Here is a 12,211-nt window from a genome sequence, read left to right as displayed (position 1 = left end):
TTGCTACGGCCTACTAGGTTTCTCATCCGCACCGTGACTGCCGTGGCAAATTTGACAGTTAAAAATTCTGGCCCGGCGACAACGGTAATCACGGCCTGTCACGTTGGCCCATCCCGTCCCCCCGCGTTATCTCACGTCCATCCCGTTTTGTCCACGTTGGCCTGAAACGTGCACGTGATTGCTGTGGCCACCGGGAACATAATGTAAACGAAGCATAATATTTTGCGTTCATTTTATCGATTCTAAATGCGATATCGCATAATGAAAAAAATAACATCGCAAGATGATATTTGATACAGTAGAATTGCCAAGTAAACAAGCCATGGACTGGAGCTATGATACCTAAATCGTTTTTAAACAGTTAAATGTCTACAACGTCATGGATCATGTATATTTATACTTTGATGTCAAAGGTCAAAGTTTCAAATTATAGCGTCATTCATTTCCGTTTAATTACATAGAAAGTATCTGGCTCAAATACATTCCAATAGTATTTTAGTAATGTAAATAAAAAACAACAACACATGAATGTATACACAATATTACCAAAAACATTTATTACAACATCTATCTGCGCACTGGTAGCTATTTGGTACCGCATACAGTTAGCTGATGAGTACTGGATACAGTTAGCTATATAGTACCGGGTACAGTTAGCTATTTAGTACTGGGTACAATTAGCTATTTAGTACTGGGTACAGTTAGCTATTTAGTACCGGGTACAGTTAGCTGACGAGTACTGGGTACATATGTCGTCCGACGTTGTCTCTGCGTATCCAACTGAAGTGTTCAGTCCGGAACCTGTACAGAGATAAAATATAAGAGTAGAAATTGTTTGATGAGATGTAGTGGGACCGGCTTGTGTATGATTTACTGGCATGACCAGGTGATCCACGCGATAATAAGAAAAAAAAACTTATTATAAATTATTGAATGGTCAAGGAAATTAATCCATATATATAAGAAATATATTTCTCCCACAGCCATTGTAGGTTTCCTCATTTTCGAGCCATTGAATAAATCCGCTAGCAGTTGTTTAGTATTATTGGTTACCAACTAGAGGGTGAAACTCTGAACATAATTTCATTGCTCAGTCTTCTAATTATGACGTCAAATAACAATGATCTGTGACGTCAGCTTCCATTGTGACGTTATAGTTCACTGCAAATGTATCCCTGATCAGAAATTGGAATAACGTATTCCCAAGATAAACAAATGATTTTCTAGATAAAATATCGGAACAATGTGGGAGAAAAAGGTCCACAAACCTGTGATGGTAGATCATCATGTTTATCTAACTCTCGATAGTTAGTTTTAGAATTGCAAAGCACACTCGATCAACCTCGTGTCTTTATACAATTTGAGATTTTATTTACTCGAGTTAGGTAAACATGATAACCGACCAACACTGGTTTGAGAACCTCTTTGTAGTAATAACTTTACTACAATATCTCATGTATTGTAGATATGTTGACCACCTGTATTTACCTGTAACGAGATTATTCATGTTGCAGTAGTTTGTTCCGGAGTCCAGGTATGCGTACCAGGTCCTTGATCTAGAGTACCCCTAATGATAGAAAGTTGTATACGAGTTCTCTTCTGTATGCTATTATAGTAAACATACGTGTATTTTAAACAAAACATAGCTTAACCGAGGCAATAACTCCTTTACTGCATGTAGACAGGTTTATATAGCACAGCAAACGAAATGTGTGACGTTTCGTACCTATACTAAACCTTATTATACAAAAGGTTTTTCGTTTTGTTTTGTCTGATGAAGACGGCAGATTACATATCGTGGTAGTCATAGTAAAGTCACACAGACACATCTCACTGGTTGTGTTATATGAGCCTGTAAGTTATATCAGCATTAGGAAATGTTTGGGAATTATCCCTATATACTCATATATAAGAGAGTAAAGTGTTTAGGATACACTTCTTTGTCATATCATAATGTATTTTGTTATAATCATGGCCTTACTGTAGAATCACAAATATATATATTTATCGATAATAAGTATACATACTTCGACGCCACATCCGCTTCCCTTAGTGGTGAAGGCAAAACTGATGTCATCAATGTAGGGATGGAGAGGAGTCTCGTGCGTGGCCTTCAGCACAGAGGCATCGCTTGATACCATCTAATGGTAAGAATACAATAAATAAGTAAGTATAACAAAATTAAGATGTCAGACTGGTTTTCCTCGTTTCGAGTCAGACAATGAGTTCTCAATCACAAAGCATAGCTATTTATCAAGACATGCATGCTCAGTCACTTCTTTTTTATATTTTGTTTTATTACCGACTTCATAGGGGGGAAAAAAAGAAATGCAATGCAATTGTACTTCACCCCTCATGGCAAATACTTTGTATGCTATAGCATAGAGCGTGACAACAGTTTTGAAGTTAAACCGCCCGGTCGAAACAACGGCTGTAACCAAGTTACAAGTTTCAAGTTGTTTTAATTTCCGAATGCAGTACATCATATATGTTACATGTATACATAGTACACAAAACATATTTCAATTTTCAAGATGGCGGAGGACAATTCCATATTAGCATTTATCGCACACAAATGAATACATACTTCAGCAATATTACTGCACGAGGGTTTTTCTTTTGGCGGTAGCATACCGTAAATAACTACCCAATCTAGGTAATGGTTAAATATTTCAATTAATTTACGCACTGGGGCGTCGGATAATAATATTGCTTAATGTATGTGTTTCTCAGTATGGAATAAGCAGGACAAGTAAGATTAAAATGTATTTCATCTTCTATATAATTTTTGTCGCAAGCTAAACATATTCTTTGACCTCTCGGAACCCAATTTTAACGACCAGATTCGATGTTAAGGGAATGCGCCTGCATGCGATACTGACTCAACAATATTTTGGTAATAGAAAATAAAGGCTTTACTAAATAGAATTAGATATTATAAGTATCGATAAGATGTCTATATGAATAACGTTTAGAAGATGTTTCAAACGAACAATGCAATTCTTGAATATACGTTTCCACAAAGTGTTTTTCATTTTGAACATATTGGACATCCCAGATTAAAACCCATTCTATATATATTATGTTTGACATGATAAACCCCGTTAAATTTACAATTTGACTTTTTGACATTAAGCTCAATTGGTGCATCATAACATGATTTGAGTACAGCGGTTACATCTTCCATATGCACTGTATTACATGTATATGGTCTAAACATGTTGTTTGCGACCGGTTCCGTGGTCCGATTGAAGTCATGCATATGGCCTGCAGCAGTATTGCCGATTGCTAAAATACACCTGAGTACCTTCTCCAGCACGCACCCATATACTACACGTATACCTTAGATGATAATAGGACTTTTTACTTATTCTCTCTGAAAATTTATCATATTTGGAATATATTATAAAAAAACACTTACTGCGTATAAACATTTCTCGTTGAGTTCAGGTGTGTTGATCTTACACAAATCTCTGCTTTTCCAAAGGTTGATCTGACTCACAAGCTTGGTTCTAACTGTGTCACATGACACTCCAAATGTTCTGTAAGTAGTATACATTGGTGTATATGTGTCTCATTGCTTTTGTTTTATTATTATTTTCTATGATCATGACAGTTATAAAAAAAATTGAAGTTGCGTGAACCTAACACAACTACAAGAAGACTGTCTGGTGGTTACAATTTTTTCTGAGATCATGATCCTTGTTTATCCTCCGAGTTTAAATCATTTTTCAATAGAAAGAAGTCCTCCAAAAGATTATTATAACATTCAACAAAGACCACTTCCCAATCGCAATTGGATTATTTCTTTGTATCTATGTTATATATATCACCGGGTTTTCTAATACGATACAGCACAGTAAGCCAGGACACTTCCGTACGCCAAATCTGAAGTATAGGGGTAGAATCCCGGTCTAGCCTGGAGTATAGGGGTAGAATCCCGGTCTAGCCTGAAGTATAGGGGTAGAATCCCGGTCTAACCTGAAATATAGGGGTAGACTCCCTGTCTAGCCTGAAGTAAAGGGGTAGAATCCCGGTCCAGCCTGGAGTATAGGGGTAGACCCCCTGTCTATCCTGAAGTATAGGGGTGGAATCCCGGTCTGGCCTGGAGTATAGGGGCAGAATCCCGGTCTAGCCTGGAGTATAGGGATAGAATCCCGGTCTAGGCTGAAGTATAAGGGTAGAATCCCGGTCTACCCTGAAGTATAGGGGTAGTCTCCCCGTCTAGCCTGAAGTACAGGGGTAGAATCCCGCTCTAGCCTGAAGTAAAGGGGTAGACTCCCGGTCTAGCCTGAAGTATAGGGGTGGAATCCCGGTCTAGCCTGGAGTATAGGGATAGACTCCCGGTCTAGCCTGAAGTATAGGGGTAGAATCCCGGTCTAGCCTGAAGTATAGGGGTAGACTCCCGGTCTAACCTGAAATATAGGGTTAGACTCCCGGTCTAGCCTGAAGTATAGGGGGAGAATTCCGGTCTAGCCTGAAGTATAGGGGTAGAATCCCTGTCTAACCTGAAGTATAGGGGTAGAATCCCGGTCTAGCCTGAAGTAAAGGGGTAGACTCCCGGTCTAGCCTGAAGTATAGTGGTAGACTCCCGGTCTAGCCTGAAGTATAGGGATAGACTCCCGGTCTATCCTGAAGTACAGGGGTAGAATCCCGGTCTAGCCTGAAGTAAAGGGGTAGAATCCCGATCTAACCTGAAGTATAGGGGTAGCCTCCCGGTCTAGCCTGAAGTATAGGGGTAGACTCCCTGTCTAGCCTGAAGTATAAGGGTAGAATCCCGGTCTAGCCTGAAGTATAGGGGTAGACTCCCGGTCAAGCCTGAAGTATAGGGGTAGACTCCCGGTCTAGCCTGGAGTATAGGGATAGACTCCCGCTCTAGCCTGAAGTATAGGGGTAGAATCCCGATCTAGCCCGAAGTATAGGGGTAGAATCCCGGTCTAGCCTGAAGTAAAGGGGTAGAATCCCGATCTAACCTGAAGTATAGGGGTAGACTCCCGGTCTAGCCTGTAGTATAGGGGTGGAATCCCGGTCTAGCCTGGAGTATAGGGGTAGACTCCCGGTCTAGCCTGAAGTATAGGGGTAGACTCCCGGTCTAGCCTAAAGTATAGGGGTGGACTCCCGGTCTAGCCTGGAGTATAGGGGTAGACTCTCGGTCTAGCCTGAAGTATAAGGGTTGAATCCCGGTCTAGCCTGAAGAATAGGGGTAGAATCCCGGTCTAGCCTGAAGTATAGGGATAGAATCCCGGTCTAGCCCCACTGCTTTTTTTCTTTCTTTTTTTTTATACTTAGAACATTGTTGTTAATTTCATCTTCCTTATTTTTCATTAAGTCCCGCTGCGTATGATTTTCTTTTCAGTAATGACTTATCAAAGGTTTAGTCATGCCGAAAAAAAAAAACAGTTTCAAATTCGTAGTTACAGTTTCTGTCAATGGTACGAGGATCCTTAAGTATGAGATATAAACGAAGACCACGTCTATTTAACCCTCTTTTGAAATTTATTAATACCAATAATGTTAACTATCCTACATGTACTTATACTTCTGTTATTGGTGTAGACATCCCTAACATTCATCAACAATCCCAGTTTACATTATGTATTGTTTACCTACGCTAATACATCAGCGTTCCGATTGTGTGTCCCAATAGCTCATATAATGGACGGACATTGTTTCTAAGTTTCGTCACATCAATACTTCACTTACAGTGCTGTTTTACAGGATGCATGAAGAGGGTAGCCAACCAGTGTGGTGCACGATGCTGCCAGAATACAGCCGAGGAAGGCTAGCGAGACGGAGGACGACATGGCGGACAGGTATCGTTGTTCAGGTGGTACAAGACAGGGCACACTTCACAAAGTCTTTATCATTTGTCCAGGCGACCTATATGTGGGAAAACGTGCCGATAAGATCAGTAACACGTGTCCGCGGTCAAATGCGCTCGCGTAAGGGCGATATCTCCTGGTCAGTCAAGGACATACCATTGGCATAGAAAAAGCATTTAACTTATGTATTTTTTTTTATATTATTGATTCTGATAATATTTCAAACCAAACTGTAAGAACCAAAATACTTATTTATGATAAAACAAGATCAAATAATGTTGTAAGTTCAAGACGACGACTGTTTTAAGTGCACATGACCGAAACAGATTTTATATCAAACTAAAACAATCTGCGTTTAATTTCCATTGTTTTAATTTCGAAAATATTATAAAAACACCAGATATTCTTTGACTGTCCTATTTAATTCCGTTTTTTTATTATAAAACCTTTTTCAACGATAAGTTAAAAAGTTTTCCTTAGACCCAATTCCTTTAAGGAAATAACTTTTTATGTACCGCGAGACATTTGTTCGTTTACACTGGAGTTGCCATCTCTTACTTGTAGGACGAACTGTGTTCGTTAGAAAGCTCATTGACAGTCCTAGTTAAGATTTACTTTAACAATCGATTTAGTTCCTTAAATCAAAGGTCAGTTTCCTGTGGCTAGGGGAGGTATTTTGTACACAGGGAAGACTCGCCGGTTTCCCTTGGTCAAGTCTCAAGATGAAACTTCTCAGAGGTGAAATTGTGTAGCAGCTATGGTATATGAGGGAATATACTGCCTAACTTGCATGTCAGTTTTTCCAGTGATGCGGTATATAACAATGGGAATCGCTCACTGATTCATCAACGCCGAGTGTAGCCATTGGCTTGATGAATGTCCGTCCGCATGTAAAATCATCCCTTATAGTATTTATAGCATTAAACTGCTTTCGGATGCGTTTCATAGACAATATAAAGGCCTATTGCTCTACAGGAAATGAAACGAACCACGGGTTCAATCCCCGATCAGACGTGAAAAACTGTCATTGGGTCACCTGCCCTACCACGTTGGTTTTTCCCCCCGGATATTCTAGATTCCTCCCACATTAAGACCCTCTGCGCGTTTTTATACAAACCAACAAGAGTGATTTCTATAAGTGAATAAACTTTTTTTTATTACTGTAGTAAAACAACTATAGAATATATATTTAAGGCACGTTAATCTACACCAGAGCCCTATTACACAACAAAGAATTACAGAATTATTGATATCAATATTTCGACTCTATAATGTGTTAATTGGGTTGACGTCGGATCACCTTCAATGCATTTTAATAAATGGCATTAGTCGTTATCAAAGTTCATAAGGATTTGGTAATTAATATTCATCGTGATGAAATATACTCAAACAGCACGACGTAAACCAGCTAAATATTTAAATTGTGTAAAGTCAAAAATTAAATTAAATGTTCTAGATTAGTTTTGAAAGTCGGTTGCAATTGTATCAAGCCTTATATTGCTATTAAATATTAAAACCCATATTAAAGAATATATGTATAAAGTCTCTGACGTGTATAGTTACTTTTCCTGAATATCATATATCAATATATAACTACCTGCATCTTAAAATGTTTCGAATTATGGTGTCCTATTTGAAACTTGATCTTGATATTGTTCTGCTTTTGATTACAGAACAAACCCACAAACTCTTAAAAAACATGATTTATTTAATATCTGGAGAAGTCAGCAAATGGTCGTTGAGTACATATATCAACGGAGGTAGACTCCGTGTACCAGTAGTTGTGGTCAAACCCGCTCCAATGGAGGTAAGCGATACACGTTAGGATGTATTTGTAAGTGTAATCAGTATAAATGATAAATCATACACAAATATGCAAGCTATACATACACAATGTAGCTGATTTATGTCGCAACACTTTAAGACCATCTATCGATATTTTGATATGTATTTTGAATAGCAACCTGGGGTGCCTCGCCCCCTTTTGGTGCCCCTGTTGTTTTGTGATTGGCTCGTACGTCCGTATTATATAAACGAAATGAAGGAAAACTGCGAGCTGATTGGCTGAAGACCCCCTTCTTCATCTTTGAGAAGACATATTCGCCATATTGTTGCAAATTTTACGAAGATATTTTAACCTATTTTGCTGTGCTGTAAAGCCCACCCATACCTACCACCCTTAGGGTTTGCTTGTTTTTCATTTTAATATGACTATTCATGTTATGATTAGGCTATCTAAAGCAACCCTTTCTATTGGTCTGGAGTAATTCTGTCGAATTCCCACCTAAGGATGTAAACATCATGTTCATAGTTTGTGTCATGTTGCCATTCTTACTAAATTGTCAGCTTATGATGACCTTGGTTCAGTTCTATATTTTCTTCGAGTTTTATGTGGAGTATCTAGACGTATCATTAGAGTTATTTTCTGTGAGGGTCAAACTACCTATTGGTATACTATGTTGTACTGGGTGTTATCAGGTGTGTTTTGTGTGACACGGAGGTCGTCCATATAATAACCATTGTGTTAAACAAATTATGTAATTTGTGATAGAAAGTCATCATAAATAAATTCAATGAAATTTTAATTATGATCAAACACTATATTTATAAAACAAGATGCCTTCAAAACACTTTGTCAGTAAATGCTTTAATTAACAGCATAAAAGACCATCATTCTGTACAAAAATATACAGCATGTTGCAAGGGGAGTAATTTTGTAAGAAAACTGGAAAGAGAATGGAAAAAATGGAACCACCTCCATGAATAATAAGCCAAAATTAAATAATTTGATATCATCAAGTCAGCAGATACAATACATCTCCTCCCACAGTATAGTTCTCTTTTTATATTTTGAAAATACACTGATGCACATACATGTAGCCAGCACACACTAAGTTTTCACAAGGACTTTTTTTTGGCAGTTACATGTATGTCCCTTTTACCATACCTGTATTGAATCTTGCCTGAACTCCAAATATATATTTTTTGTCCCTTTTTTGTGAATTTAAGTTGATGTTTCTGTCTGAACTTATTAAAGTTAATCTCTTTTATGATATAAATATATTTTGTCCTGAGTATTACCCTCATTTCTCAGCCACCTTTATATGGCTGTATTTACTTGCAGTTTAAAGCCGAAAGCACCTTACTTACAATTAATACAGAAGATTATCTTATGATCTTATTCTAAACATAAAGTTTGTTTAGTATTGAGCTGCAGTGCAAAAACTAGTTTCTCCTTTATCTTCCTCTTTCTGTTGACTTTCTCCGTTTTTCATTGCTATTTTTTTTCCTTCTTCTTCTTTTCTATTCTCTCTCTGTCTCTGTTCTCATAAAGGCAATATAGGTGTATATGGGTACCATTACATATACTTGTGTCTAATATATCAACTGATGTAAGTAAGAGTATATATGAGTCGTGTGAGGTCTGTATATATAATATGAATTGTTTGAATGTAAATATACCATATATTGCATAAAATTCTTGAATAAAAGGAAAATTACATATTTTTTTTTTTTTAAATTCAATGAGAATATATCAACAACAAACTAAATACTAAAAAAGATATATACTTATAAAGAAAAAGGTTAACATTGATCACAGTGACATAATACTATATTGTAATAATCAAAGACTATACATACCCACAACACGTGAGTAACCAGGGCGATACATTGAACTTGTAAATCTTAGATAAGCAATTCATTTTCAAAATAGATAAGATCGTTTCATCATACGTCATCACGAACACATTACCAGCAACGTAACACTGATATTGAAACCACTTTTCGCTCGTTTAGAAAGGTCTTCTCACCGAAGTACAGATAATGGCTGTTTCGCTTACCTTCGAGTAGGTTGAACATATTACAGTAATTTGTTCCTCGGTCAAGAACAGCATATCGAGTTTCGGCAGAAGAAAAACCCTACAAGAATACATAAGAGTACAAGAAGGCTATGTTTGACCTAACTCGTTTTTGCTAAAAGAAAACTATTTTCTTTAAGTCATACTGGATAATTATATAATTGACAAGATTTTGCAGAAATTCAATTTGTTTATTTTTGCCTTTTTTTATAGAATATATATTAAAGGATTCTGATTCTTGCCTTAATTTTTCTAATTGGTCAAATACAAATGTATGTTGCTGTCGTCACACTTCTAAAACTTCAATACGAGCAACACTCAGTTGCAACATGTACTGTTAAATTTGCTTTCAATTGTTATATTGTCCATTTACCCGTCGAAGTAGACACACAACACTTCATTGATATGGCAATATACAACATCAATCAGTTTTCCTTAGTAAGACAGTGTTTTGCTAAATCTTACATCAATAAGACAGGAATCGTCGCCCTGTGACGTCAGAGTGAATGATAAGTCATCTATAAAATGTTGGAGTGGAGTCTCATGGGTCAGCTTTATCACTTCTCCGCTGTTAATTTTTAACTACAATATGAGGAGATTACCGTAAACCGAACTTGATACTAAAGTTTGATTTCGATAAATTGTTATTTTCCTCTGTGGCAGTTATTCAGGTTTGACATTGACAATGATGAAAAGTAATTTTTTTCCTGATGTAGTTTTTACCCCTTCAGCAATGTATCCCATGTTGTTGTTTTTTTAATTCATATAAAGAAAACCAAGTACACATTGGAGATACTACAAACTAACCCTTGCACGCTTTTGATATCACATGCATTATAAGTGGAAAAGCTAATAACTGCATAGACGGTAACCAGTGTCCAGTGCAGCATGATCTTCTCCTGCCATTTATTACAAATATATTACATACTCGTCTTAAAACCATTGAAACATTCGAACTTTTATGAACATTACGTAGTAAAACGATACCATATTGCCATGCATGATGCATGTGCTGGTCCAATCCCAAAAAGAAACACCAGAGAGCATCCCGTTAGACTCAGGAACACGGCAGCAGCAATATATACATTCATCGTTAAATGTGTGGACGAAATGGACAGTGGTCAGTAGAAATGCCGGATATTATATCTTTATATTGTGACATTTGTTGACCAGTTCATGACTTTGTAACCTTCTGGATAAATTATTGTCCATTATCCTTCGGGGTGATCTGTCATATTATTGATATAATATGTTGAAGGAAGTAATGATGGTTACCAGACCTAAAATAATATTGTGAGAAAGTAATAAATTATTTTGTAAATAAGTTAAATATGCTTATTCCATTGACTCAACAGCCGATACGTTACAAAAATAAAGACATTCATCCAATCCAGTGTGAGCATATATCTATTACGTAATATACAGATAGTCTGATGTTATACCGTTAATTTAGAAATGAGTGTTCGCTGTATGTGTATTCCATCTTTGCGTATTGAAGAGTTATCTTCTCTTGAGAGCAGGTATTGATTGTTACGTCATTTGTTTGTGAGAGTAACGTCATCAATTTTTGAGAAAACGACGTAATTTTCTCACACGAACCAATGACGTAACAATCAATCCCTCCTCTCAAGAGAAGATAACTCTGCAATACGCAAAGACGGAATAGATTCACTTAACTTATATACCTTTACTGACCCCCAAAAGTAACGTTACATTAATATTCTGTCGCAAATGGTGTAAATTTACACTGTTAAATTTATTAACAATATGTGTTGTTTCAATACATTTACTAAAGTTTCATAAACATGTTTCCATAAAACGACGTCACTAGTGTATATCCAGAATACCTAACAACCAAGTTCGAGGAATTAATATCACATGAAAGAAAATCTTGCGTTGACCACAGTCTGACAACGACGTCGCATGGAAGCGATGAGTCGGTTCATAGCCCTCATCTCATCGGGATCCCTTGTCACACTATCTTTAAGACCGTCCTCCACTTGTCTAACGTCTGAGGCTGCTGACGTCGAATTCTCACTCTTCTGTCCAATTGATCTCAGAATTGCTAAACAGGATTGATATCTGGGGTAAGCGACTGCAAATCAAGCCATGAATGTTCTATTAACGAATAAAGCCCATTTTTGCGCGTGCGAAATGAGCATGTGAGTAATCTTGCTGAAACATGATTAGAACTTGCAGCCACTGTCGGAGAGACCATCGTTAATGTTGTCGTGCCCACGCTAATCGACTTTGGAGCTGACGTTGAGTCAATCGAGGTACACGATTCGGTCAGCAAGAGCGTATTCCTATCTTGGCCAAACTGCAGTTTTTTAACTAATGCGACGGTGATTGGGATTGTTGAAAGCAGAACTTGCCGCCGTTACTAATTACGCAGATGACGTAAGCAGACATGCATGTCCTGTCTACGTGACGTATTGCGTGGCCTCTCCTGGCTTTGGACGATCGGCCGTCGAATTCGTGGCTGTAAACCTGCTCCAAAGCATGGATATTGTTATCAACAACATAAAA

The 12,211-nt window shown here is 37.4% G+C and overlaps 1 protein-coding gene across 1 annotated transcript; it reads right to left on the bottom strand.

Moving 5' to 3' along the window:
- Positions 1–531: 531 nt before the first annotated feature.
- On the bottom strand, positions 532–5,888 carry LOC110442550. The gene is made up of 5 exons (XM_021486205.1): positions 5,704–5,888; positions 3,422–3,542; positions 2,028–2,141; positions 1,489–1,567; positions 532–801 (listed from the first exon to the last, which is right to left on the bottom strand). Exons 1-5 carry the CDS (start codon positions 5,802–5,804, stop codon positions 710–712), a joined length of 507 nt encoding a protein of 168 aa, XP_021341880.1. The 5' UTR covers positions 5,805–5,888; the 3' UTR covers positions 532–709.
- Positions 5,889–12,211: the final 6,323 nt, after the last annotated feature.

The sequence above is a fragment of the Mizuhopecten yessoensis genome, unplaced genomic scaffold (assembly GCF_002113885.1).
Source record: "Mizuhopecten yessoensis strain PY_sf001 unplaced genomic scaffold, ASM211388v2 scaffold716277, whole genome shotgun sequence".
NCBI classification, from domain to species: Eukaryota; Metazoa; Mollusca; class Bivalvia; order Pectinida; family Pectinidae; genus Mizuhopecten; species Mizuhopecten yessoensis.
The sequence above is the reverse complement of the archived record's forward strand: the minus strand, read 5'-3'. Positions and strand labels throughout refer to the sequence as shown.

Bases quoted from the DNA above. Each gene is read 5' to 3' on its own strand.
- LOC110442550 (XM_021486205.1), bottom strand. From the start codon at position 5,804: ATGTCGTCCTCCGTCTCGCTAGCCTTCCTCGGCTGTATTCTGGCAGCA. The intron at 3,543-5,703 runs GTAAGTGAAGTA...TACTACTTACAG, and splicing joins GCATCCTGTAAAACAGCACT to AACATTTGGAGTGTCATGTG. The intron at 2,142-3,421 runs GTAAGTGTTTTT...TCTTACCATTAG, and splicing joins ACGAGAAATGTTTATACGCA to ATGGTATCAAGCGATGCCTC.